At 37.9% G+C, this 27,660-nt stretch overlaps 2 protein-coding genes across 8 annotated transcripts in view; both read left to right on the top strand.

Annotated features, from left to right (window-relative positions):
* The first annotated feature begins 2,923 nt into the window (after nt 1–2,923).
* LOC133709161 (TMV resistance protein N-like) overlaps nt 2,924–27,660 on the top strand; it is a 34,765-nt gene continuing 10,028 nt past the window's right edge. The window contains exons 1-6 of one of the 4 annotated variants that reach the window (XR_009846161.1): nt 2,924–3,544; nt 4,100–5,195; nt 5,326–5,604; nt 5,705–7,057; nt 7,152–8,008; nt 8,083–8,358. Coding sequence is in view for 2 of the 4 variants with exons in the window: in XM_062134801.1 (XP_061990785.1) it covers nt 3,048–3,544; nt 4,100–5,195; nt 5,326–5,604; nt 5,705–7,057; nt 7,152–7,904 (3,978 nt within the window). In the remaining 2 variants the exon portion in view is untranslated. Of the gene's footprint in view, nt 3,545–4,081; nt 5,196–5,325; nt 5,605–5,704; nt 7,058–7,151; nt 8,359–27,660 lie in introns of those variants that run through there. The other 3 variants (XR_009846160.1, XM_062134801.1, XM_062134802.1) reach the window with 3 other exon arrangements.
* The window catches only part of LOC133709162 (disease resistance protein RPV1-like), a 56,185-nt gene continuing 47,777 nt past the window's right edge, over nt 19,253–27,660 (top strand). The window contains exons 1-5 of one of the 4 annotated variants that reach the window (XM_062134810.1): nt 20,725–20,842; nt 21,307–21,416; nt 21,536–21,657; nt 21,910–21,976; nt 22,139–22,222. In XM_062134810.1, the coding sequence (XP_061990794.1) occupies nt 21,545–21,657; nt 21,910–21,976; nt 22,139–22,222 (264 nt within the window). In that variant the 5' untranslated portion in view covers nt 20,725–20,842; nt 21,307–21,416; nt 21,536–21,544. Of the gene's footprint in view, nt 20,420–20,724; nt 20,843–21,306; nt 21,417–21,535; nt 21,658–21,909; nt 21,977–22,138; nt 22,223–27,660 lie in introns of those variants that run through there. The other 3 variants (XM_062134807.1, XM_062134805.1, XM_062134806.1) reach the window with 3 other exon arrangements.

Genomic DNA, 27,660 nt, shown 5'->3' with positions numbered 1-27,660 from the left:
GTGTTTTTGTTTTTCAGGACGAACAAAGAAGGCTCTCCTTTTATGCTGCAATGTTCCTTCCACTTAGGAAGACCATGTATAAAGATAGGAAAGCAAAAGATGTAAGGCTTTCTTCACCTCTTTTGAAAACAATATTTGAGAGTTATTTCTCTTTATTTTAGTTTCTGTTTCAATTTCGTGAATAACCAAACAATGGAAAGCTAGAAACCTCTTTTTTTCTTCATTTGTGAACCATCATATTGCCTGTAGAATTGAATATTAAGCCAACAATAACATTTTTTGGTTAAGCCATCATATTACCAGAAAATGTTATTAAATACGTATTTAACATTTTTTTTCTTCATTTGTGAACCATCAGTTAAATGGAATGGACAAAGTAAAAACTAATGTCATAATTGTTAAATAGAAGCAAGAATTCTTTTGCTGTTGTTGTAGTGAGAAGGGGCTAAGAGTTAACTAGTTCATAGTTTAGTGTACTCATTTTGGAGCATGTAGGTATTATGTGAATGGTTGATATCAAGCTTTTATTTTAGCACGTCCTTTTTTTGTTTTTTGAACGATTTGTATTTTAGCATTTAACTTCTGTTCTTTCACTATAGGTTCCTGTCGTGAATTATATTTTCAGAGACTCCCTTAAACAAAGAGTCAGCGATGCTGAAACTGTGAGTTTGAGTTTGGTTCTCTCTATCCGATTAATATACTTTGCAGACATGCTAAGCTCTTGTGATAGTTATAGCATTGCTTCTTGAATGCGCAGTTATTATACATGTCGTCACTAAATTATCTTTGTAACAGGTTATTAATTTACACAATGCATTGGAGTTTGCTTCCTCACTTTTTACCAAATGGGGATGTAAAACTCGCCGAAGTTGATTTGGGAAGAGAATATGTTGATGTGCCTCTTACATCGAAAGAATCAAAATTCCGAGTGTTAACAGGTATAAGTTCCTGAGTCATAATTGTTTTGCTGAGCCAAGTTTTCAGTATTGCATACTTTTGGAATCCATAATATGCAAAGAGACATGCCTTTTACTAATCTGAATTGAGCAGTGATAATCCTGTTAGTGCATTTGTCATAGTTAGAAGCTCCATATCTGCATCTAAGTCCCTGACTGATATCATCACATATGTTTGTTATGATTATTGTCATCAATATCCTTACTATAGTTCTTAAAGGAAAACCCTTGGACTTGTTAAAAAAAAAAAAAAAAAAAGCCTTTTCATTATAACAAAATCCAAGAATGATGTCATCATGTATAGTTAATTTGGTGACATTGTCAGTATCCTCAGTATAGTAAATAAAGGAAAACTTTTGGATTAGTCATCTAGGAAAATAAGTCTTCTGAGAATCAAAATCTACCACAACAGGTAGCAGTGTAGTCTGTGATAAGTCACTCATTGTCTTAGTTTTGTGTCTCTGAATGGATATTATGTCCCTTAGTTTGGCATGCATCTTTGGTGGTGTATCATGATGAATCGTTGGGAAATGCTTCAGGAGTTTAGAGTAGTATTCAATTAAAATCAAGCTTGTTGTTTTTTTTTTTTTCTGTATATTGCATCTTCTAAATGACCCTTCCTGATTGGGTTATTGATTAACAGCGTTGTTTACACCTCAACATGCAATTACCTTGAACTCTTTTTTTGAGCCACTGAACTTCTTATTGTCAACCTTGCACTTTCAACTGTCCAGGGTTTCTTTTACGAGAAATTAAAGATTTTTGGCGAGTTGCTTTGCTGATGTCTACACTTTTATATCCCACCAACGTCTTAGACAAGAATCTCAAACCAGAAGATTGCAGAGCATTGTTTGTAGAAGCTGAAAGGGCCATAAATAATCTAGGTATCAACAGACTCTTTTAACCACATGTTTCAGATGATATATGTGGTATTTGTTAGTTTCAGTTAGAGAAGATTGCTAGAATGTCTTATTATACTGGTGACTCAGAGAACCTGAGACAGTGGGTTTTCTCATGTAGCAGCTTTGAGACAAGAAAATCGTCCCATGTCTTTAGCTTTAAATGCTCTCTGTGTTAGTCTCTTTCTCACTCTCTGTGTACATGGATGGGTGAGTGTGGCTGTCCAGCCTATCGTGATTTTTGTCTTCGTGGAGCAGGTCTAGATAAAGTCTGGGATGTAAAGCCATTACTTAATGGAAAGGAGATCATGGATGCTTTGCAGCTTAAATCTGGAGGACCACTTGTCAGTAAATGGGTAAGCTATTCTAATTCCAGCACACTGTAAAGATTGCTGTAGGAGCTAAAACTTTAACATGCAAATGTATTCTTTTACTGGCAGCAAAGGAAGCTACTTGCATGGCAGCTTGCTCATCCTTTGGGGACTGCAGAGGAATGCCTCAAGTGGCTGAAGGAAACACACTATTCAAGTACTAGATCTGCTGGAGATATGGAGGAACTGAATGGACCCAACAACAAGAAAAGTAAAACTGAAGATTGTGACTAATTAGTAACTACAATCAAAATTTTTGATCAGCATGTTAATATTTGAGGGAAACTTGGTTGACACTGAAATGTACGAGTTCAAGTTTAATGGAAGCGTACTTGACTACTTCACATTCGACCCTTAACCTTTGCTGCTGTTATATATTAGTAATCTAATCTGGCTCCCGACGGTTTGTGTGCATTATACAACTGATTATCTTCACCCATGTCCAAAGGTAATTACGATAAATAATTGCCAGTATACTCCTTCATCAATCAAATGGAACTGACTGCGCCAGTTTTCGTCTGTGTATTTGTCTGCGCCAAGACAAGCTTGACAAAAGCGTGTGAGTGTGGGACTGGATTGAACAATGGAGACTGGACAGTGTGGGCTCATTGGCTATTCTACTTTACGGATGGGTGGACATTGTTTAATCCAATGGTTCTACTTTTGCTTTATGATTGTGGAAACGCGTGGGAAACATTACGAGGAAACTTCCGCGGCACCTTTGCTTTATTAGTGACTTGAGAATCCAATGAACTCTGCCTCTTTCTTCTTCAAAGTCCAGAAACTCTTTCACAGTCTCTCTTGTTATCTCACAGCTTTCAATGGTGATCATTCAAGAAGCCTCTTCTTCTTCTTCTTCTTCCACCCATCCATGGAAATACCATGTCTTTTTGAGTTTTAGAGGTGAGGATACCCGCAATAATTTCACAGGCCATTTGTGCAGCGCTTTGCGTCAGAATGGAATCAACACCTTCATGGATGATCAGCTCAGAAGAGGAGAAGAAATATCAACAGCACTTCTCCAAGCAATTGAACTGTCGAGGATTTCAATCATTGTGTTCTCTAGAAACTATGCATCCTCCAAGTGGTGCTTGGATGAACTTGTCAAGATCCTCGAGTGCAAGAAATCAAATCAACAAGAGGTTCGACCAGTTTTCTACAAAGTCAATCCCTCGGATATACGAAATCACAGAGGTAGCTTTGCGGAGGCACTTGCTAATCATGAATGCAGATTCAAAGATAACCCGGACAAGGTTCAGAAATGGAAGGATGCTCTCTCAGAAGCAGCACATTTGTCAGGGTGGCCTCTTATGGATGAGTACGTTTCTGTCCACCAGCTTTAAATTCCTGTTTCAGCTATCAGTCTTCTTCTTTTCAATTTCTCTGTTGTTTTGATTAAAAAGATAAAAACTTTAGGATTCAAGAGCCATACTAGTCCCTTTATATATCACCAAGTTAAACCAATTACTATAGTATAATCAATGAAGTACACAATTAATTTCGAGCATGTTTGATTCTTGATGGTAAGAGCAAATTCCAAAACCTGCCTGATGATCGAGTTTGATTCTCGATGCTTTCCTCCTCATATGGATAACAATATCAGAGAAACATAATACTATATAGGTTTAGGAATAGTTGGAATCTGCTCGCCCATGTTTCTCAGAAAACAGAAAGTTTTGACATGATCATTGACAGGGGAAATGGAACTTATGTAAATCAGATAAACAGAAGATATTCCGTATTATTGTTCTGGGGTAAACTGATACAGTAATTGAACTTCTACAACATAAAATATATTTTATTTTGCCTGTGACAGTAAATGTGAATGTGTGTTTGTATTCTTGATTAAATGCAGTTCATTTTAAATGTCCAGGAATTGCTCTGAATCCAGTGTTATTCATGAAATTGTTAAAGAGATTTCAGAGCAAGTTATAAACAGTACATATATGTATGTGGCCAAGTACCCGGTTGGAATAAAACCTCGGGTGGAAGAGATCCATACGCTTTTAGGTGTTGAGGGAAGAGACATTCATATGGTAGGGATATGGGGGGCTGGTGGAATAGGTAAGACCACAATTGCCAGAGCTGTCTATAACTCAATTGCTCATAAATTTGATGGGAGTTGTTTTTTGGAAAATGTTAGAGAAAATTCAATGGGTGCCAAAGGCTTTGTCAAACTACAAAAGAAACTTCTTTGTGAGATTCTAAAGGGAACAAATTTGAAGGTGGCCAATGAAGCTAGAGGAATCACTATGATCAAGGAAATGTTGCAATATAAAAGTATTCTCTTAGTGCTTGATGATGTGAATGATATTGATCAGCTAAACAACTTAGCTGGTGAATGTAGTTGGTTTGGTATGGGTAGTAGAATCATCATAACAACCAGGGATAAACAATTGCTGACAGGTCATAATGTTAATCTAATATATAAGGTCCAAGAATTGGCTCATCATGAAGCTCTCGAGCTTTTTAGTCGAAATGCCTTAAAAGGAAACAGACCTTTGGATGGTTTTGAGGAACTTACAGAACGTGCTATACGCTATGCTCAAGGCCTTCCATTAGCTTTGAGTGTTCTAGGATCTTCTCTATGTGGTGGAGATGTAGAGAAATGGCAAGCTGCATTAGATGGTTTCAAAAGCCCAAAAATTAGAGAAGTTCTCAAAATAAGTTACAATGGATTGGATGACACAGAGAAGGAAGTTTTTCTTGACATTGCATGTTTCTTTAAAGGTGAAAAAAGAGAACACGTGATAAAAATAATAGAAGCTTGTGGCAGCAAAAAGCATGATATTGATGTGCTCATAGACAAGGCCCTCATCAGTATTAGAGACATGGATTGCATTTGGATGCATGGCTTGCTAGAAGAACTGGGTAGAGAGATAGTTCGCAAAGAGTGGCCCAATGACCCTGGAAAGCGTAGCAGGTTGTGGTTTCATAAAGATGTTTACCATGTTCTAACAGAGAATACTGTAAGTGCATATCTAAATTCACCTCAACTTTAATTATTTTTGTTTAAAATCCTAAAACCTATGTAGAATATGAAATTTAATTATATGAGAAAGAGCTTGGTTTGTTAATACTATTGCATTTTCATAATAGGGAACAGCCAATGTTATAGGCATCAAGGTGGAGCTGGCCAAAGATTCAGATGTGATATGTTTAAGTGGGACCACTTTCTCCAACATGCGAAAACTTAGACTTTTCATACACCGTGCTGGATGCTATTCTGGCGCTGTTGATAGTCTGCCAAATAGCTTGAGGGTAGTTGATTGGCCTAAATATCCCTTACAATTTTTGCCATCCAATTTAATTCCAAGAGAACTTGCTCTAATCAATATGCCTAGGAGTCGCATCACAGTATTGGGAGATGGATACAAGGTATGTTCCTTTGGATACACATGCTGAGATCTTTAGCTTATCATCTGTTCCTTCCTCTCCCCATCTTTTTTGTCTAATATTTTTCTAATCTGTCTCACAGCATCTGATAAATCTGACATCAATAAATCTAAGTGGTTGTGAGTACCTAACGAAAGTGTCAGACTTATCGGGAAGCCCAAACTTACAACGTTTGAATCTAAATTTCTGTGAAAGTTTAGTTGAAGTGCATCCTTCCGTTGGATTCCTCGATAAACTTGAGCATTTGAGTCTAAACTCCTGCTCTAGGCTTGAGACTTTTCCCACGGAAATTAGTTGGAAATCCATGAGGGAGCTTTGGCTTCACTGGTGTGGAAGGCTTGAGAATTTCATAAAAATTGTGCACAAGATGGAGTCCATTAAAACATTGGATCTATGGGGAAGTGGCATAAAAGAACTGCAGTCATGGATTGGATGTTGCATTTCCTTGGAAGTTTTGATGTTGAATGGAACTTCAATCAAACAACTGCCCTTAACGATTGGAAATCTTACTTCTTTAAGAAAATTGGACCTGTTTGGAACTCCCCTTAAGGAATTGCCTTCATCGATTGGGTATTGCACTTCCTTGGAGATATTGGACGCGTCTGAAACTCTCATTGAAGAATTGCCTTCATCAATTAGGTATCTCACTTCTTTAAGAAAATTGAATCTGTCTAAGACTCGCATCAAAGAACTGCCTTCTTCAATTGGGAATCTCACGTCCTTGGTGGAATTGGACGCTTCTAAAACTCTGATTAAAGAATTGCCTCTGTCAATTGGAAATCTCAATCGCCTTCGAGAATTGAAACTACAAGGATGTGCAAACCTTACAAATGTGCCGCACGGTGTTTACGGAGGGCTGCAACATCTAAGATGGCTAGACCTCTCTTGGTGCCCAAAGATGGTTACATTTCCAGGTAGGGCGAGCGCTTTGGTTTCATCAATTGCAGAATCTCTTCCTTCGATGCTTCCATCTAATTCAAACAATGGGCATGATCATCCTGGTTCATTATTGTTTCCCCAGCTAGAGTATCTTTTTTTTCTAGGATGCCAATTATCAGTGGTCTCTGATTTCCTAACGAATCTTGACTGTGCGTCCACATTGAAGAGACTTAATCTATCAGGAAGCAGTTTTGATAGTCTTCCGGCATGCATCAGCAAATTTCATGAGTTGTATTATCTTAATTTGGCTGGTTGCAAGAGGCTTCGAGACATTTCAGAACTTCCACCAAATATACAAAGAATATACCTGGATGATTGCGTATCGTTGGAAAGATTTTCTAAATTGTCAAATATACTGGAACAGAAAGACACTCCGGGACTTCTTGAAGACATGTGCTTGTCTAATTGCAATAGACTGATGGATAATCTTGGCATGGAGATGCATAATGTTGGCATGGACATGGTGTCGAAGATGGCAAAAGCATTACCGTATCAGGTTTTCCATCTCTCTCTCTCCACACACATAATCTTTCTTTTCTTTTTTACAAGTTTGACTACTAATAGTTAACACAACCATATGCATCTTGCAGCTGGCGCATGCTGGCTTAGATCAGCATCTGAAGCGCTGGAATCTTATTCTTCCAAGCCTCCAGGAAATTGAAGTTCCAAATTGGTTTGATGGGGGTGAGGTGGACACAAGTGTGCTTCCTCTTCATGGAACTGAGTATGATATATGTGAAATTTTGATAAAAATCCCCAGGAATCTGAAGGCTGAGAGAATAGGATTGGTTGTCTGTGTTGTTTTTGAACTTACCCAAGATTTTTTATATCATTTTAGTGGTTGTTCAGTGAGGGTTGTGATTGATAAAAAAGTGTATTATGACACCAACTACATTCAATTAAAAGCGACAGAGTCATCGGCTCATGATAACGTATGGGTGTGTCTGACATGTATTGCTTTCAAGGAGCTAGAGGTGGTGGATCCTGTGGTTCGAGTATGTTTTGAGGGCCATGGATTGCTCCTAAAGAATTTTGGGGTCCAACTGGCTAATATGAAAGAGGATCATGTAAGTGGTGAATACTTGGAGCGAGAAAGATATAGGCAGAGCAATGCTAGCATTTCTGATCAGGTGGCTTTGCACGCAGAAGGGGCAGCTGTAGCATCATTAGTATCAGATGACAGCAATTACGGGGAAGTACACGATGATCATCATGATGAGGAACAAGAACGAGAACAGGAACCTCATCTTCCAACAAAAATATTTGAAGACTTGGCAAGACAAACAAACATAGGCAGAGCAATGTTAGCATTTTTGAGGTGCTTTGGAATTACCTGCTTGTGATTTTGGTCACGCACAAGGTTCAGCTAGCTCTAGTATAATCATCATCAAGTACCGATTGAGGCCTTGAAGTACACTATGATCGATCATTAATACTTGGATTTCAGGTATTAATATTCCATGCACATAAACTTGTAATCTGTTGTGATAATTTTTCACTGACCTGCTTTTTCTGCCAAAGTTGATCCCGAAAGATGGCAATTGATGGTGAGAGGGGCAGAGGCACCAATTAATCTGGACTCATGTAATGGTCAAATCTCGATCAATCCACACGAACAAGGCTGGGTTTGTTCTTCAATTTCAATTTGTGTTTGCTCATTGGTTGTCTGGCGTTTTACTTATTTTTAATTTTTATCTCTGGGCTTTTAATTGGTATTGTTTGCTGGCTTTTAGTGCGCTCTGTTTGTTACAAGTGAGAGTGATATAATGCTATATATCTTCAAACACTGGACTCATATCTGACATTATTAAACTCAGATGATTTGTATAACATATAATTTTGATATCACTAACTAAAGTAGGGAAACTACCTAAAATACCACTTCAAAAGAATGTCCAGCAAAGGCACTTTAGAATGTGTGAATGCGCACTTCACCCGTATGAAAAAATAATGTCCAGCAAACATTCGTAACAGATTTGGAACATGATTCTTTTATTAAGGACAGTTTGAAGTGTGCACATTTCATACATTAGACTTTGAAAAAAAATAGAAACATGCAATGGAGGGCAGCTCTTACGGAAGCAGCAAATTTGTCGTTGTGATTTCCAATTGCATTTATATAATTTTTTTTTTTTGCTTTACGTACTTTTCTTGCATATATCTGTCCTTTTTTGTTTATTAGTGGATTTATTCATAATTTACTTATATTTCTGAGTTGTATTGATAAAGATTGGAAAACTCTGGTAGTATAGGATTGAAGATGTTGAAATATGTAGTACAGGGCATATTCTAGGGTTTCATACTCAATGAAGATTGAAAACCAAAAATGAATGAATTTTTTGGAAATGGATTGAAAATTGCAACTTACTTGTTTATGAGTGCAAATTCAATTGTCTTACTCACTAATTGACTTGCTAACATATTTATCAGTTATTACAACTTGCAGTGTAACCATAGTTACTGACTTGCTAACAGATTTAACCTCTGCGGCTTTGTTTGCTTAGGTAATACTGATTAGCCTCTTTACCCGCACTCACGTGTGCAGCATAGTTTCGCACTCAACAGTAATATCACTAACTAAAGTAGGCAAACTGCCTAAAATACCACTTTAAAATAATGTCCAGCAAAGGCACTTTAGAAATACCTAAGGCACTTTAGAATGTGTGAATGGGCACTTCACCCGTATGAAAAAATAATGTCCAGCTAACATTAGTAACAGATTTGGAACATGATTCTTTTATTAAGGACAGTTTGAAGTGTGCACATTTCATACATTAGACTTTGAAAAAAAAGTAGAAACATGCAATGGGGGGAAGCTCTTACGGAAGCAGCAAATTTGTCGCCGTGATTTTCAATTGCATTTTTATAATTATTTTGTTTTTGCTTTACTTTTCTCGCATATATCTGTCCTTTTTTGCTTATTAGTGGATTTATTCATAGTGTAGCTTATATTTCTTAGTTGTATGGATAAAGATTGGGAAATTCTGGTAATATAGGATTGAAGATGTTGAAATATGAAGATTGAGAACCAAAAATGAATGAATTTTTTTGAGTATGAATGGATTGAGAATTGCAACTTACTTGTTTATGAGTGCAAATTCAATTGTCTTACTCACTAATTGACTTGCTAACAGTCCTAACAGATTTATCAGTTATTACAACTTGCAGTGTAACCATAGTTAATGCCAACTAATTACGACAGTAAATCTAGTCATAATTAAGTGTCCTATACTTTAACTCCCCCGCCCTTTCTAACCTTTAGGTAGAGGACCTAGCTGCAGGTTGGCAGTGAGAGACAGTGGCGGAGCCAGAATTTCAAAGTTACTGGGGCACAAAAATAAATAATATCAAAATATAAAAAATCTCTAAATGAAATTTTTGTCTATTAAAATATTGTTTTCAACGAGATTTCATATTTTAAAATTGTTTATTTATACTAGTAAAATGTTTTTCTCAATAGAAGAAATGGAGAAATCATTTATTTATTTTGAATGGATATGGTAAATAAAAAAAAATCTACAAACAAGAACGTAAAGAGAAAAACTTCATAACAACAACATACCAAAAAAGTTAGCCTAAATAACCTTCCCTAAATAGATTGAACAAAAAAAAAAAACGTTATCACTAGGGAGAATCAACATACCAAAAAAGTTAGCCTAAATAACTTTAAATAGGTTGAACAAAAAAAAGTTAGCCTAAATAACCTTAAATAGGTTGAACAAAAAAAAAAAACGTTATCACTAAGGAGAATCAACATACCAAACAAGTTAGCCTAAATAACCTTAAATAGGTTGAACAAAAAAAAAATGTTATCACTAGGGAGAGGTTGAACAAAAAAAAAAATGTTATCAATAGGGAGAATCAAATCCCAGACTCTTTCAATGGGATAAGTAAGCCACACCACTGAACCATACTAACAATTCATGAAGATGATGTAACTTTATTTTAGTTATATTTTACAAAGTTACTGGGTCCCGTGACCCACTATCCCTCTGAGTGGCTCCGCCCCTGCCTACACTAATCAACAACATTGCTCATGCTATGCTCGGTAAGTATCACTCACAAGTTGTTTCATATTGAAACTGAAATGTTGGCGCTTGCGCAGGAAATAAATTTTTTACTTTAACGAAATTGTAGATATTAAATTGGTTCTCCAATGCAAATCATCGGAAACTTGCAGTCAGTGGTGGGGCCAGAATTTCAAAGTTACTGGGGCACAAATAAATAATATCAAAACATAAAAAATCTCTAAATGAAATTTTTGTCTATTAAAATAGTAATTGTTTTCAACGAGATTTCATATTTTAAAACTCCTTATTTATGCTAGTAAAATATTTTTCTCAATAGAAGAAATCGAGAAATCATTTATTTTTTTAAAATGGATATGGTAAGTAAAAAAAAATCTACAAACAAGAACGTAAAGAGAAAAACTTCATAACAACAACATATCAAAAAAGTTAGCCTAAATAACCTTAAATAGGTTGAACAAAAAAAAAAAAAAAAAAGACGTTATCACTAGGGAGAATCAACATACCAAAAAAGTTTAGCCTAAATAACCTTAAATAGGTTGAACAAAAAAAAGTTAGCCTAAATAACCTTAAATAGGTTGAACAAAAAAAAAATGTTGTCACTAGGGAGAGTGTTAGGGTTTTGGCCCTAACTACTGGAATTCGGGGATTTGAGCAGAAAATTGAAGAGAGAAAATAAAAGGAAATGAGAGAATTGTATTATCAAACTTGAAAGAGTCGTTACAGAGCCTCAGCAAAGTAGCTGGAGACGTCAACATGAAGGACACGTGTCACGTGGACACAGGTGATCATCGTCACGAGGATATGACAATATCCCTCAGCTAGGTGATACAAACGGTGCGTTTATCAATTAAATGAAACGGTGCGTTCTGACCTAAACATAAGCAAACTGGAAAAAAGAACTATTCCTAGTCAGAATAGGCGTCTAAGTTGACTATCATAACAATGGACCCGCCTTCAAAAAGAACTTGTCCTCAAGTTCTGTGTTGCCGATTGTGATGATTGGTGATGGCTAGCTCTGCTGGCATCCTCATTTGTTTCAGCATCCTGTGGTAATTCAGAATCAAGAAATGGATACCTGAGAAGCATATCAGCTGCATCCTCCCAAGTAGCTTCTTCAGGAGAGGTTCCCTCCCACTGTATCAGCCACTGAGTAGCTGCTGCTCCCCTCCGTTTGTACAGTCGTCTCTGCAAGATGGCTGCAAGCACCCACTTGGGATTTTCGGGATCAGAGATGTGAGGCAACTGGGCGGCAACAACAACATCATGGCCAATTTGTTTCTTGAGCAAGGCAACATGGAAAATGTTGTGGATTTTTGCAGTTGCTGGTAGTTTTAGCTTATAGGCCACTTTACCGATTCTCTCCAACACTTCAAAGGGCCCATAGTACTTCTGTGAGAGTTTGTGAAATGTACTCTTGTCCATGGAATTTTGTCCGTAGGGTTGCAGTTTCAAGTAAACAAAATCTCCCACACTAAACTCTCTCTCGATATGCCTTTTGTCATAGAAGTTCTTCATCCTGTCTTGTGCTAGCTGTAAATTTCTCTTGAGAGCTGCTAGTAGTGCATCCCGATCCATGAGTTGTTGATCCACTTGGGCTACTGCAGTGGAACCAGGGAGGTAGGGTGTAATTGATGGAGGAGGATAACCATATAAAGCCTGGAAAGGAGTCATTTGGATGGTAGAGTGATGAGCTGAATTATACCACCATTCAGCCCATGGTAAGACCTGGACCCAGGTATGAGGTTTTTCCCCCACAACACACCTCAAATATTGTTCCAATGTTCGGTTGAGGTTCTCAGTCTGGCCATCAGTTTGAGGATGGTAGATTGATGATTTGTCCAACTTGGTTCCCTGTAATTCAAAGAAAGATTTCCAGAATAAACTTAGGAAAACTGGATCCCTGTCAGAGATGATGTGTTTAGGCATTCCATGAAGCTTAAATATCTCTTGCACAAACAACTTGGCAACTGAAGCTGCTAAATAAGGGTGTGCAAGTGGTAAAAAATGAGCAAATTTTGTCAACCTGTCTATCACTACCCAAATCACACTCTTGCCTTCTGAAGGTGGAAGGCCATCAATGAAGTCCATTGAGATGTCTGACCAAGCCATCTCTGGAATAGGATTAGGCTGAAGTAACCCAGGTGGCTTCACTGTTTCATAGTGATGTATTTGGCAGATTTGACAAGCTGCAATGAATTGTTTAATATCCGTCAACATCCCTGGCCCTGCAAAGGTCCTGTTTACCTTTTTGTAGGTCCTAGCTCGCCCTGCATGACCTCCCAATACTCCATCATGAAATTCACCGATAATTTTCTGCCTCTAGTCATCAAGTTTAGTGTCACGCCCCAAATTTTGAATAAATAAATTCAAATCCGAAACGCGATAACTTAACAAGCACAAGAAAAACACATAGAAAAATTTTCACTTAAATTAATCAACTAAACAACTGAGCTCACAATGTAAATACCGACTCGTTCTTTAGAGTCACATATTACATTGCAAGTAGTTTACAAATTAAACCGAATAACAATTCAATAAGTAAACGCACCCTCCACACTCACAACACAGCGGAAGACTAGAACCAAAATACCATACTACGACAGCAACAAAACCTCAGCTTCGATGATGATTACACTGACCTGCACAATAACCCCTACACCATGGAATAGTGCACCGGGATTGTAAACAACAAACCCGGTAAGCTTTTTAAGCTCGTATGAGTAAACTCAATTAAAATGACTCACGTCACTCATGCTTATAATTTCTCAACTCGTGAGATAAATTAAAGCAACAACATTTAACTCCACAAAACACAACCAAACATACAATCACTCGGTAAGAATTAGTAATCTCTGCATAGAGAATTAGTTCAGGAGATCACCTAAAATCACACAATTCAAATCATAGCAACTCCTGCATATAGTTTAGTTCAGGAAATTACATAAAACAAACAATTAAAAAGGCAGTAATCCCTGCATATAACTTAGTTCAGGAGATTACAATTAAATCAAACAATAGAATGAGAAGGAAAATCAATAAGGAAGTCAAACAACTCACACTAAGATCGATGATCACCCATCAACTCCAAACTAAAGTCGATGATCACCCATCAACTCCCAATAAATCATATTATCTCAACTCACACCCTAATACAAAATCAAGTCCCTCCTCAGACAACAAAAGAAAGCATACACTCGAAACTCTCTTTTAAAAACATGTACCCTTGAGTGCCATAACACAAAGTTATCCCCCAAGAAGTACAACTGCAGACAGACTAGAGCTCTAACTGAATCGTAACCTGTCACCTCAGCCGTGGTTCAGCCTTACGATATCTTTACACCCAGGTTTACCACTGTAACCTTCGGACTTCAGACCTTTCGGCCCTCAGAATAAAACCCAGGTTTACCACCAGTGGCGGAGCCAGAATTTCAAAGTTACTGGGGCACAAAAATAAATAATATCAAAATATAAAAAATCTCTAAATGAAATTTTTGTCTATTAAAATATTGTTTTCAACGAGATTTCATATTTTAAAATTGTTTATTTATACTAGTAAAATGTTTTTCTCAATAGAAGAAATGGAGAAATCATTTATTTATTTTGAATGGATATGGTAAATAAAAAAAAATCTACAAACAAGAACGTAAAGAGAAAAACTTCATAACAACAACATACCAAAAAAGTTAGCCTAAATAACCTTCCCTAAATAGATTGAACAAAAAAAAAAAACGTTATCACTAGGGAGAATCAACATACCAAAAAAGTTAGCCTAAATAACTTTAAATAGGTTGAACAAAAAAAAGTTAGCCTAAATAACCTTAAATATGAGCAGGGCAGGGCAAGCCCTTAGTAAAGACATCTGCAAGGTGCTCTGCACTGGAAAGATGGGAATTAATTTCTATAGCTCATTTTGTGATATTTCTAACCTACTTCCAAGTGCCTTGTGCTGCACTTAAGCATAGCCTGCTTTCATTCTGATTATGAGAAGCTAGAGATCAGGAAATTGGAGTGGTAGAAAGGGGATCTCTTTCCTTGGATCTCCCAAGGCACATGAGGATTATTGAAAATTTAACATCTGTGTCTTTGTTTGCATAAGTAATACTGATTAGCCTCTTTACACGCATTCACGCGCGCAGCATAGTTTTGCACTCAACAGTACTTGAATAAGCATAATTGCTAGGTTGAGTCTTTTGAAAAAGATGACGTGTTATGAACCATGATTAAGACAGAGTTGACATGAGACAGTAATGGATGAACGATGGTTATTAAAACCAATGAACCATGATTATTGAAACCACCTTTTATTCTTGAAGCTGCCTTTATAGGGTCCTGCCATTGTCTGAATCATCAGCGATTGTGCCTCTATTATAAAAGTTGCCATCACCATACTAATTTCTGCCTCTTTGTCTTCAATTTTGAGGATTTTTAGTAGTGTGGCTATCATTGCAGTTGTAATGTTAACGAAAAGAGATATTCTTGGCAGTCTTTGCAGACAGAGGAGAAAGCTGCAATGTTGTGGCAGCCTAATCAACTGTTTTGATAGTGTATTCATCAGTGATATAATTCTAGTACTCTGATCCTTTGCAGAATTTGAATTAATTCTATAGGATTCACCGAAGATCCATATTAGTCTCTTCCTAAATATTAAATGGAACTGACTGCTTATATGAGAAAAAAATATAAACAGTACTCCAACTATGGCCCATTCTAAATTTTCATACCCAACTTTTCAAAACTATCACATTAGTACCTAAAATAGCCAGCCCGACCCAACATTCGTACCTGCCGTCCATGGCAGCGTTAACTATCATGCCACGTGGCATATTTGGATGGGTAAAACCGTCCCTTCGTATTGAGAAGGTTTGCTCTTGAACCTGTTGAAGCTGCTACCCTTGAAGCAGGAAGCCGCCGTCCATCATTTCCTCCATCACTCTCTTGAGCATCCCATGTTTCACCACCTGGAAGAACCCATAGCTCTCTGTGGCCCTCCGGACTTGGTCGATCACCTCAGCACGCCTTTGACACCAGCTTTGGAGTCGTCGAAGGCCTTCAGCTGCTGCAATGATCTAGGTAGCTTGATTTCCCGGTGACCATATTCATGAAATCTGGTTGATTTTTTTGTTGGTCAAAGAAATCTGGTAGAATGGTAGATGAAATTGGAGTCCTGCTCTTCTTCCCTTTAGACTTGTGGATGTGCAAATCCAAGTGGGTTCTTCAATTGGATTGTTATGAGTTCTTTCCCAAATCTTTTATTCAAAAATTGGATAAAAACATAGCTTACGTTTGGTTCATTATGCTGTGGGAATGAATGATGTTGGTTTGGGTTGTTGAAATCTTGTTTTGCTTTCAATTTTGCAGGATTTTAGTGATTTGATTCCTACAATTAAGAAGTGGGGTTCTTGATTGTGAAGGGAATAGCTAGGTAGAATATGGGGCCATCTAGTTAGGATTCGATGATCAAGATGAAGACGCATGCACATGTTAAGGGGAGAGATGGGTACATTAATTAGTGAAGCTTCAATTTATGGGTCTTGTGCCATTTGGAGCTCCACATAAGCTGCTTTAATGGAATTGATTCCGGTGAAGAGCTTGGCCAGTAAAAGCCTCCATGAAAGCTCTGTTCTTGGCTTTGAGATCCTCCATTTTTTCGAAATTGTATTCCTCTTTGGTGGCATTGGCGTTGGGCTTGAGCTTGCAAATGCCATTGTTGGAAGTGATTTTGGTTGCAGCTCGGAGGCTGATGACCTTGTGGAATGAAAGAGAGAGAATCGGAGACGAAAGAGGCGACGGAGGAGGGAGATGGGATCTGCAACTCTGCTTTGGTGGAGGAGATAGATAAGGAAATGACCAAAATACCCATCTAAAATTAGCACGTGGCATGATAGTTAACGCCGTCATGGACGGCAGGTACGAATGTTGGGTCGGATTGGCTATTTGGGGTACCAATATGATAGTTTTGAAAAGTTAGGTATGAAAATTTAGAATGGGCCATAGTTAGAGTACTGTTTATATTTTTTTCCCCTGCTTATATATTTCAGCTTAAGACTGCATATGGAATTCTTTTTGGTATTAAATACCAGTCAGTTTTCGTTGTTGTGTATTTGTGACAAGACAAGCTTGGCATCTATTGCGGAGCTTAACAAAAGTGTGTCAATTGATTTAAGATCTGTTGATTCATGTTGTGAACTTGTGATTAGCCTTATTTTCTTTTCCAATATTTGGTACGATTAGGGAAGTTGTCACAAAAAATTATTAAGAAATTCATAATTCCTGCAAATAAACATGACAGAAATGAGTAATGAATGCAAGAATGTCATACGAAGACGGCTAGCTAGGGTTAGAGAGCGCGCGTTGCTCTAATCTTGAATCGTGTTGGATCTTTATTATAGCAACGGATTGAATGGGAAATTTTTTTGACATTTTTAAAACATGTAGATGGCCATAATAAATCAATAATTGGGTCTTATAAAACGTGCCACAAGGCTTTGTTTTGCTGAGACAAGTTTGAACTGCCCTAGGAGAGTTTTCCTCTCACCCTAATTTTTTCTCTCTACGGCGCCCTAGCCTCCATCCCTAGCCTTGCTATCTCTTCCTTGCCTCTCCATCCCTTCATGGCCTCCATTGATGCTGTCACAGCAAGTTTTGCTGCTTCTCTCGCTCTTGCTTCGGGTGGTAGCGCCCCAGATCTGGGTAAGATTGGTGGTGGTCCGGTGCGCAAGTCATCTCAGTCTTTTCTACTTGGCAAGCCTCTGACCCGCAAGCCGGTGGATCCCAAAGCTTTCAAGGCTCACTTCCACCGTACTTGGATGGTGGATAAGGATTTTAGGGTCCAGGAAAAGGCGGGCGATGTCTTCTTGTTCTCCTTTGAATCGCTTCGTGATCGGAACAAGATCCTCCGGGGAGGAGTTTGGTCTTTTGATAGAGCTCCTGTGTGTTTTGAAATTTATGATGGGGTGAAGCCCCTGCATGAAGCCCAATTCAAGCATCTACGTGTTTGGGTTAGGGTTTTGGGGATTCCTCCTTTGTATGAAGAACCTGAGAATTTTACTCTTATCGGTAATCTCTTGGGTGGTTTCTTAGACTATGATAAGAAGGAATTCAAGAAGGGTGGGATTCGGATCTTCTTCACCCATGATATCTCTAAACCATTCTTGCTTGAGCGGAAGATTTTTTTGGATGTCGGCGTCGAACCGGTGCTTCAATTTCAATTTGAACATCTGAAAGGGAGATGTTCACAGTGTGGACTGGTCACGCATGCTGGGATTGCATGTGAGGAGCCGCATACTCCACTTCCGTCATCTAGGGTTTTGAACTTTCCAGGGCCGTCCGTCTCAGGAGGGTATTTTTCTTTTTCGGCTCAGAATAAGCGTGAATTCTTCACTGCTTCCTCATCTATCCCCAAAAAGAAGAACCCAACTTTTCGTCGTGTTGACCGCCCTAACCCTCCCTCTACTTCTCCTTCCGGATCGTCTCCTGTTTCGGATCCGGCTGATGGTAATAGCGAGCATATCACTTCGGGGACGAAGCATGCTTTGGAGCAGCCCTTGAGTTCTTTTTTGGCCCATAATGGGGCGAATAGTTCTGGTACCAGTGAAACTGCAACCTTGGTGCAGGATATGCAACAAGATGTTGTGGCTTCAAAGAAAAGGGATAGGATTGGAGGTTGTGATCCCTCTCCGAAGAAGTTCAAGACCATTATGGGTGGTAAAATTCCAACTTTGCAGGCTGATGCTTTGGGTCTGATTGGCGACGACCATGATTTTCCTCTTGTCACTCTCAAGAAGAAGATGGGTAGGCCACTGGGCAGCAGGAATAAGAGCCAACGCTCTGGGAAGAAGGCCGGAGCAGCCCCTCTGAGACTCACCTACCCTGCAGCCGGTGCTTCAGGCTCTAGCCCTAGAGATAAGGGCAAAGGAAAGCTTTAAGCTTTCCTGGTTCCTTTGCCTACTACTGGAAATTGGGTTCATCATTACTTTCTTCTCAGTCTACTTAGTTGTACACCAATTGAGGTCTCTAGACGACTAGGTTTTCTTTTCAAAGGGGGTTAGTAGTGAGAATTTGATTTTCTGTATTCTAGGCTCCACAAGTGAGCATATGTGTTAACAGTGAAGGTACTTGTCTTTTGCTTGGCGGCTTGTGCCATCTAGATTTTAGGTATGAGACAGCATCTGATGTATGTGCCTTCTGGCCTTTAGTTAATGAAGCTATCCTTTTATCAAAAAAAAAAAAATAATAAATCAATAATTCTCAAAACAAGTTAATGCTATATATTGTATAAAAAAAGTATTGTCTGATAATAAAAATTAGAGCTCATAAATTGGATCACTTTGCTAGTTTAGATCGTGAAGTTGAGGGACTTTAGTTGAGGCTCTTGACTTCCTACAAGATGTCACCCAACCACACCCTTCCCCCCCCCATTGATATATATATATATATATTCATTGATCATGAAGGCTAACTGGAGGTGCACAAATTTACTTAGGTATTTGTTAAAAGTGATAAAAGAGGGGTAAATCAGGAAGCTAAATAAAGACACAGAATAATTTGAGAGGTCAAATGTTAAATTTAGAGGTTCGAATAGAATTGGATTTCGATTATCTTGTTGTATGATTGTTACATTACAGAAGCTCAAAAAAAAAAAAAAAATGACATTGATGACCCAAAAAAATAATTAATCACATACATATGGCTCAAAAATCACGGAAGCTCATTTTAGGATCCACCATTTTCCCAGTACCCTGCCCTCTTCCCCTACCTCTCCTTGATCCTCTACCCCTTCCTCTTGAACCTCTGAAAAAGGACTTTCCGTACTTCATCTCCACTAGTGAATGGAGCAACTCATCACAAAGAATGCAACCAGTATATAGGGTCGCTCCATCTTCCAAGGGTGTTGTCTTTTTATTAAAGTCCACTTGTATGATTGTCGAGTCACACTCAGGACACCGCTCTGGAGTAGTGGAGATTTGATGAGCCCCTTGGGGGAGGAGCACAAGGAAATTGCACATGTTGCAACATAGTCGCCACTTGGGAGCACTTACGGGGTCTAGAACAAGAGTTCCACTACATTCAGGGCAAGCACAGACTCCTTGGGATATCAATGAATGTCGACATGTGGGATGTGGGCAAAGGAAGCATGGCATGCCAGCCCCCTTTCCCAGCTTGCCAGATGAACCAGATTTTGCAGCTCCAAAGAGAGTGTCAATACCTTCAAATGGAGGACTATTGTAGCAGTAAGGGCAAAGAGAAAATGACTTGCCATCTGGGCCAGGAGTTCCTTGTAGAGCTGCAAAAAGCAATTGCTTTGGTTATTCACAGGAAGTTCCTTAATAAGAATTCAGAACAAGATAGGATAGGATTGTAAGCACTTTTCAATTCGAGGCCTCTTACACACTTATGTTTGTTGAATCCTATCATTAACCAAATGCATTGCTTTTCATTTTCATTTTCTTTTATGTAGATTGATTGAATGACATAAACAGCAAGTAATTGAGTTCAGTTTCAGGTATGTTCAACTCCAATTTCACTCTTTCATTCCTCAATTCTGCTTTTGGCTTTCTCAAGTTTGGCCGTCCATGGGGTTTTTGTTTTCACACAGGGCTCGGTTATGAGGAAAAATCAAATAAAACTGAACCCTCTTTGATGAACTCATAGTTTGTTCATAGTTTGAATCTGTGAAGTAAAACGAAAAAGAAATTATAATTGATGTAAGAGATACCATTGAACTTGATGAAACTGAAGACAAGATCTTTGAGAGGCAGCTTGGAACGCTTGACCATTATGGACTTAAGACTGAGCTTCGTGTCGCAGGTGGATGGGTCCGTGATAAGGTTTGTATTGGTGAATTGGTGGTTGGAAGGAAAAAAGTTTGATTTACAGGGAAACAAAGAATTTGGCTTTGAATATTGTATGTTTTGAAGATGTAGCTTCTGGGAAAATAGTGCAAGGACATCGACATTGTTTTGGAAGATATGATGGGCAGCAAATTTGTTGAGAACGTGAGAGACTACTTGTTGTCTGTGGGGGAAGAGGTTCAAGGAATTGCTATCATTCCAAGGTAAGTGGCTTTGATATATGTATTGATGCATATCTAAGTCGATGCTCCCATGACTTAATATCTCTTGTTATCTTGCAGTAATCCCGATCAATAAAAACATTTGGAAACGGCGAGGATGCGCATCTTAAATGTATGGGTTGATTTTGTGAACTTACATTGTGCAGAGTACAGTGATGATAGCCGGATTCCTACTATGGTAAATTCTTGCTCTGGGATGTATGGATCTTCTAGAGTTTTGTTTGTTACTGATTTGAGCTTGAGGACATTAGTCACATTACCTTACTTTGAAATAAAGGTAGAGAGTACATTGAAAATAGCCACATCCTCTTACTTTTGTCCAAGGAAGGATGGAACCAGATTTAGGCATTTAGCTCTTAAAGTTCTGAGATCGACAGTGTCTTTTGAGTGTATAAGCTCCATTATTTTGGACAATTCAAAAGCTATGGGAGATTTGACATCTTCATATGTGTTCTGTCTCACAAACAAAATAACACCAAGATCTGGAGTTATGATGGGTGAGGAAAAGGAAACTAGATTATACATGAAGCCAAGTATTTTGGAATTTTATGTAGGGCTGTTCTATCTCGGTTGGAATAAGGTTTAGGTTAATATATTACTGTGCCGAACCTTTAGACACCATATTCTGGTCATTTGATTTAGGCGCAAAGTTCAATTTCATACTCGATGAACAACTAAAGGAAGCTGCTGCCTGTGATGAAGTGAAAGCTGCTCTATCAGCTAAAATTAGCAGAAAGCGAATTGGAGCTGAAGTAAGTTCCTGTCTAGCATACCTTTAACTGATGATTGTTCTGCAGTTTACTGGGAATTTAAGCTTCCAGAGGTACATAGGAACTATCTGCTCATTATTTTCTTTCTTCTCCTTAATCAGATTGATCTGATGATCTCTGCAAACCAACCTGTCCAAGCTATGACCTATATATGTGACTTGAAGTTATTTTGGGTTGTCTTCAGTCTTCATCCGCACTGTGAGCCATCAGAAGGATGCGACAGGTATGGTTACTTAAGAAAACGACATTCAACAAGTATAGCTATGATATCATATATTTGTCGACATATTCGAAATATTAGTTCATAAGAATTGTTGCTTCAATGTATTTTCCCTACTAGTGTTCTAGGACTATTATGAAAGCATCATTCTTGATTCAACATGTAAAATACATTCTAATTCTGCCTTTGCCTTCTTCGTCCCCTGTTTCTTTCTTAGGTATAATGCTAATTGATTATTTTCCTTACCTAATCCAGCGATTGTGTCGCGTACTTGGATTGTACATGGAATCCTATTCATTTAGTGGGGCACTCTATCTTCAATGTGAGTGGTAGCCTGGTTTTTAATACAATAATGTTATTTTCTATCCCTTTAGCAGTTTTTGTTATTTATTTATCTATTATCATCTTAAAGTAGTAGTTATTAATGGTTATTTGTTAGTTTTTACAACTCTTCAAATTCTATTCCTGTGTTTTTGATTTTCAGGACGAACAAAGAATGCTCTCCTTTTATGCTGCAATGTTCCTTCAACTTAGGAAGACCATGTATAAAGATAGGAAAGCAAAAGATGTAGGGCTTTCTTCACCTCTTTTGAAAACAATATTTGAGAATTATTTCTCTTTGTTTTAGTTTCTGTTTCAATTTCGTGAATAACCAAACAATGGAACGCTAGAAACCTCTTTTTTTCTTTATTTGTGAACCATCATATATCCTGTAGAATTGAATATTAAGCCAACAATAACATTTTTTGGTTAAGCCATCATATTACCAGAAAATGATATTAAATACGTATTTAACATTTTTTTCTTCATTTGTGAACCATCAGTTAAATGGAATGGACAAAGTAAAAACTAATGTGATAATTGTTAAATATAGCAAGTATTCTTTTGCTGTTGTTATAGTGAGAAGGGGCTAGAGTTGACTAGTTCGTAGTTTAGTGCACTCATTTTGGAGCATGTAGGTATTATGTGAATGGCTGATATCAAGCTTTTATTTTAGCACGTCTTTCGATCTCAGAATTCTACAAATGGCGTTGAAGTTTCTGAACAAAGAAGGGAAGAGAACTTCTGGAGGGGCTTAGAATGGAGTGTGAGCAAGAACGGGAATGGAAATGGGAAGAATGAGTGAAGAAGGAGGAGGAGAAAGAAAAGGCAAGGGAGCAGTTGAAGAAGCAGAGGTTACAAGAATGGGAAGCATTTGAGAAGGACAGTGAAGAGAGAGAGAGAGAGACGTGGTTCTCAGGAACTGTCGGCGGCGAGAAACTGGAAGATCCGGGCGGCTCGTGATTCTGGTGCGTGGCGAGGCCGAGTGGTGGCCGTGGTCTGCTGGGGTGGGCCAGCTCGACTTGGTTGGGCGTGGTCGGCGTGACGGATTTCGGCGGACAGATGGTGGAAGCAGACGGCGCTGCACGGACGCACAAGGAGGTGAAGTTTGGGCCGGTTCCAGATCCTGCTTGGCCTTGGGCTGTTTGGGCTTCCCTTTTGGGCTACCTTCTGAGCTCTATTTGGGCTAGGGCTTTGGCTTTGGCCCAAGTCTATGTTTATGGCTTTTAGTCTTTTTACAATAGGTTCCGCTTACAGGGACACTCTAGGCACTTTTGTGCATTTAGTTTTTTGCATTTGGTTTGGTCTTGTCGACTTAATTCTCAGTGGATCTAGGTGTACACCAATTGAGGTCTCTAGGCAGCTAGGTTTATTGGTTAAAGAGTTGAGTTGGGAGGGCCGGATCTATCTAGCGCCTCCGGCGTAGTACCAAAGGGGGATCCCTGCTATGTCTACGTATTAATTGTACAATGAGTGGGTCTATGTTTCTATGTACCGTTGTGGGTACTACCACTATCTTCTTGTCTGTTAATGGCAGCGGAAGGGTATGTAATGGCCTATTCTGGCTTTCGATGAATATATTTTCGCCTACTGGCTCCATTCTCAAAAAAAAAAAAAAAAGAGGAACAAGCATTAGCAAAAATACCGCTTCCATCTAAATTGTGTTAGACATGTTTAGTATTTCTGTAAAATACTTTTCTGTATTAAGAAGCATGGCCCTAGCTCAAAGAATTCAACCTTCTGATAGAACTCAACCTTCTTTTAGTTCTATATGCGTAGGACAGACATCCTTGTGCTTCAAATGTATAAATATTGATGGCCGAAAATGATTGTCTCTTGGCAGAGTTGGTTCCAAAACATGGTATATATGATGGCTTTAGTTTGTTTTTGGCTTAAATTCGCATAAATCACAACAATTCCAAATCCCAACTAAGCCTGAAGCCTAAATGAATGCCACTATGCCTACTGAAATAGTTTTTCGATAATTGTTTCTTGCTAGTTATAATCATGTTTCATACTATCCTTTTGGAGAAAGAGGTTAAATGAAGGGTAAATCACGATACTTCAGCATTTAAGGTGATAAGCAATGAAGCTAAGAAACTAAAAGATGAGAGATTTCAGTTTTTTCCTTGGCCATATGGGATATTTACTGTATGAGAAAAAATAGACTAGATCATACCATGTGTGATTATTGTACGAAACAATTGCTACTTTGTTTGTAGACTCTTAGGTAGGGAAAAATATTTATCCTCATTTCCTGTCTCTTCAATATGGCTGGAAGAGGTAGATATATGCTTTTGGAAGAGATAGCTACATTATAAATATTTCATGTTTCAATTGAATAATTATTTTCTTATATAAGCTTCCAAAAATTGATACATGTATATTACTGATCTTAACATACATCCATGTCTGTATCTGTCTTTCGACATTGCAGGTTTGTGTTTTTCTGTCTGGCTATTGATTCTCAACACATCATAATCATTGATCTGTTCTTTTCACAGCCTAATTTTATTTGATGTGATTTAGATTGAAAATTATTGACTGGCCTTGTCAGATACTTTTGGTTTTTGCTTGGAGGAATATATCTATACAACTGGTGGTACTCTAAGATGTTTGTGAAATTCGATACGTATAGTTTCTAACTGCACATGAGGTTGTTTTGCCAGGGTAAGCTGTGCTTCTGTAGATTTCTCATATAAGCTTTGTGCACTTAATTTTTCCAAATTCTGCAAATCAATCACAATGTGGCCAGTGGCCGGGTATGGGATCATTAGAATGTGACCACCACCATTTTCTGGGCTTGAGCTTGACATCAGTTCCAATATGTTGGACCTTTTTTGGTGCGCATACGATTGGATTGGATTTGCTAACTCATTACATTGAAGGAAGAAATGGAGGCTAATTTCTAACTTTTCAACAACTTGAAGGAAGAAATGGAGGCTAATTTCTAACTTCTCTGTAAGTTGAAGAAAGAAGATGATGGTTAATGAAGGACACCTATGGTTTCCAACGTGCACAAGATGGTGGGATATCAACTCCTTAACTAATCTATCTTCTTCCTTCAAATTGGAGAAAAGTTTCATCCTGCAATACACCTTGAATCTAATGTATTTACATATCCAATCATTCCTAGTCACCAAACGGGACCTTAAAGTTAGAGTGTGTTCGTCTTGAGGAGGAATATTAGCACTTTCCTCTTTACAAAAAAGGGTTTGAAAGTAGGATTACAATACAGATTCTGTTTTGATTTATAAGTAGAAGTAGAATGTTGGATTTGTTTTTAGGAAGTCACAGATACAAAAGGAAATGGATCAAGTGTAAAAAGAAGGAATCCAACATCAGACTCGGAAGGTATGGGTTCTGCTTAATTATAAACAATATTATACATACCCGTAAGCAACAGACATGCAGACAACACTGCTGTCATTTTTTGAAGTCTGCAAGTTCTAGAATGAACTTGTATATAATATGTATATTATATAATATGTATATTATTTGCATTCAAGAAAGTATTCAAGATGCACTTGCTGTTGTTGTCATAATGCCTGATGTTGTCGCTATTACTTCCCTAACTTCTGCCTCATGCAAGTCTAACAGTGGGAAGAAGCTGGGCAGTTATCTGAAAACGTGATTGGTGGCGGAGTCTTTCTCGATATTGTTACATTCAATGGTGATTTGGATGCTTTATGCAAGGAAGCGAAGCAGTAGACACTTAATTAGTTTTGTGGAAGAAACGATTGATAGAGGTAAAGCCTGATACTTGCACTATTACTTACTGTTGTTTAGTCCTTTAGTTTATGGTATGTGCCATATAGGTCAATGTGGACAAGCCCCAAGGTTGTTTGATGAAATGGTAGGTCATGGATATTTTTTTGATGCCATAATTTTGACAATGCTTTTGGATACTCTCCAAAACAAGGATAGCAGCAGAGACTCCAAAACATTCGAGGCAACAATTCAATAGGGTATGCAGTATGGAGTTGAGCACATCTTACAGTATGCTGATTGATAAATATTGTCTGACTGAGAAAGTGGACAAGGGAAATGAGGTCTTTATTTTACTGATAATTAAGGGTTATGTCCTTGATATTGCTTGCTATGAAATCTTCATCAAAAAATTGATGAAGCACTAAAGCATGATCTGGAAATGCGGAAATCTTTGAGAGGTTTTCATCCTGAAAGGCATTTTTATCTGTAGAATAAGTTTTTATCTGTTGGTGATGAACAACAGTACACAAATGTAGATCTGTTTTTGTTTCTTAATGACACAGTTTGAGCAATATATGATTGTTTTTGCATTTTATTGCAACACAGCCCTAAGACATCAGGTGACTTGGTCGGAATTTTTTGTTTTGTTTGTTGTTCTCCTGATAAGTTGAGAGAGAAACTCCTGCGTATATTGAATTATACATGTTGACATTGTTTTCTTTACTTCAACAATTACAGTGACTAGGCTTACTGACGGAATATTGGGTATAAATATGTTTTTTTTTTTTGGCAAGGGTATAAATATGTTATAAGTTCAAATATTGGTGTCAGCACAATTGCCATTGACATTTGAATTGATAATAATTCTATGGTTTCTAAATCTGTCAGTCTACAGCAAATAGCCAAAGATATATGGGAAGTTATACTTGTTTCTTCGACAGCTTCATAATTTAGAGATTACATTTCAGGTTTGACCATGTTTATGTGGGTTTCCTTGTTATCCTGTTGATTTTCTGTTTATCAGTCAAGTCATTTATTTATACTAGAGTCTTGACGCTACTTGTTCTCAATCATTTGTGTAGTCTTGACTCTTGAATCTGATGGTAATGTTAATCAGCACTATAATTTATATACTCTTATTTATTAATTAGCCTCTGTAATATAAGGATGAGAACAGATAAAATACACCTAAGACAAAGGTCTTGCAAACCTTATCATGTTCTGTAGTGATTGGTATGATATATTGGGATCATTTGATTTCTGCATAAGACATTTTATCAGTTGGGTTCAGAACACTTTTGCTGTCATAAAGGACTAACACTCATATTAGCTTGTTAATTTTAATTATTTGGTAACTAATTCTCTCTTGTTCAGTGGGTGCAGCATTTGTGCATATTGTTGGGTGTAAAGTCCACTAATGTTACTTTACAATTTGAAATGGTATTAATTTCAAACCTTAACCAACACTTAACAAGCATTAAACAATGGGGATAGATAACAAGCTTGAAAATTGCTTGATGTCAGGATATGATTTAAATACCTTTATCTTTCAGTTTGTTATACCAAATGGTCAAAAGTGGTGTGAGTGTGAGACTGGATTAAAGTCATTAAACAATGGGGAGGTTTTTTTTTTTTTTTTTTTTTGGCAAGAAAACAATGGGGAGTTGGGGGACTGGACAGTGTGAGCTCCTTGGCTATTCTACTTTCGGATGGGTGGACATTGGATAAACAATGGTTCTACTTTTGCTTTGTGATTGTGGAAACGCGTGGGAAACATTACGAGGAAACTTCCTCGGCACCTTTGCTTTGCTTTATTAGTGATTTGAGAATCCAATGAACTCTGCCTCTTTCTTCTTCAAAGTCCAGAAACTCTTTCCTTGTCTCTCTTGTTATATCACAGCTTTCAATGGTGATCATTGAAGAAGCCTCTGTAGAATAGCTGTAAATCTTATGTAATTATGATTCTTATTTATT

The sequence above is a fragment of the Rosa rugosa genome, chromosome 5, assembly GCF_958449725.1.
Source record: "Rosa rugosa chromosome 5, drRosRugo1.1, whole genome shotgun sequence".
NCBI lineage: Eukaryota > Viridiplantae > Streptophyta > Magnoliopsida > Rosales > Rosaceae > Rosa > Rosa rugosa.
The sequence above is the reverse complement of the archived record's forward strand: the minus strand, read 5'-3'. Positions and strand labels throughout refer to the sequence as shown.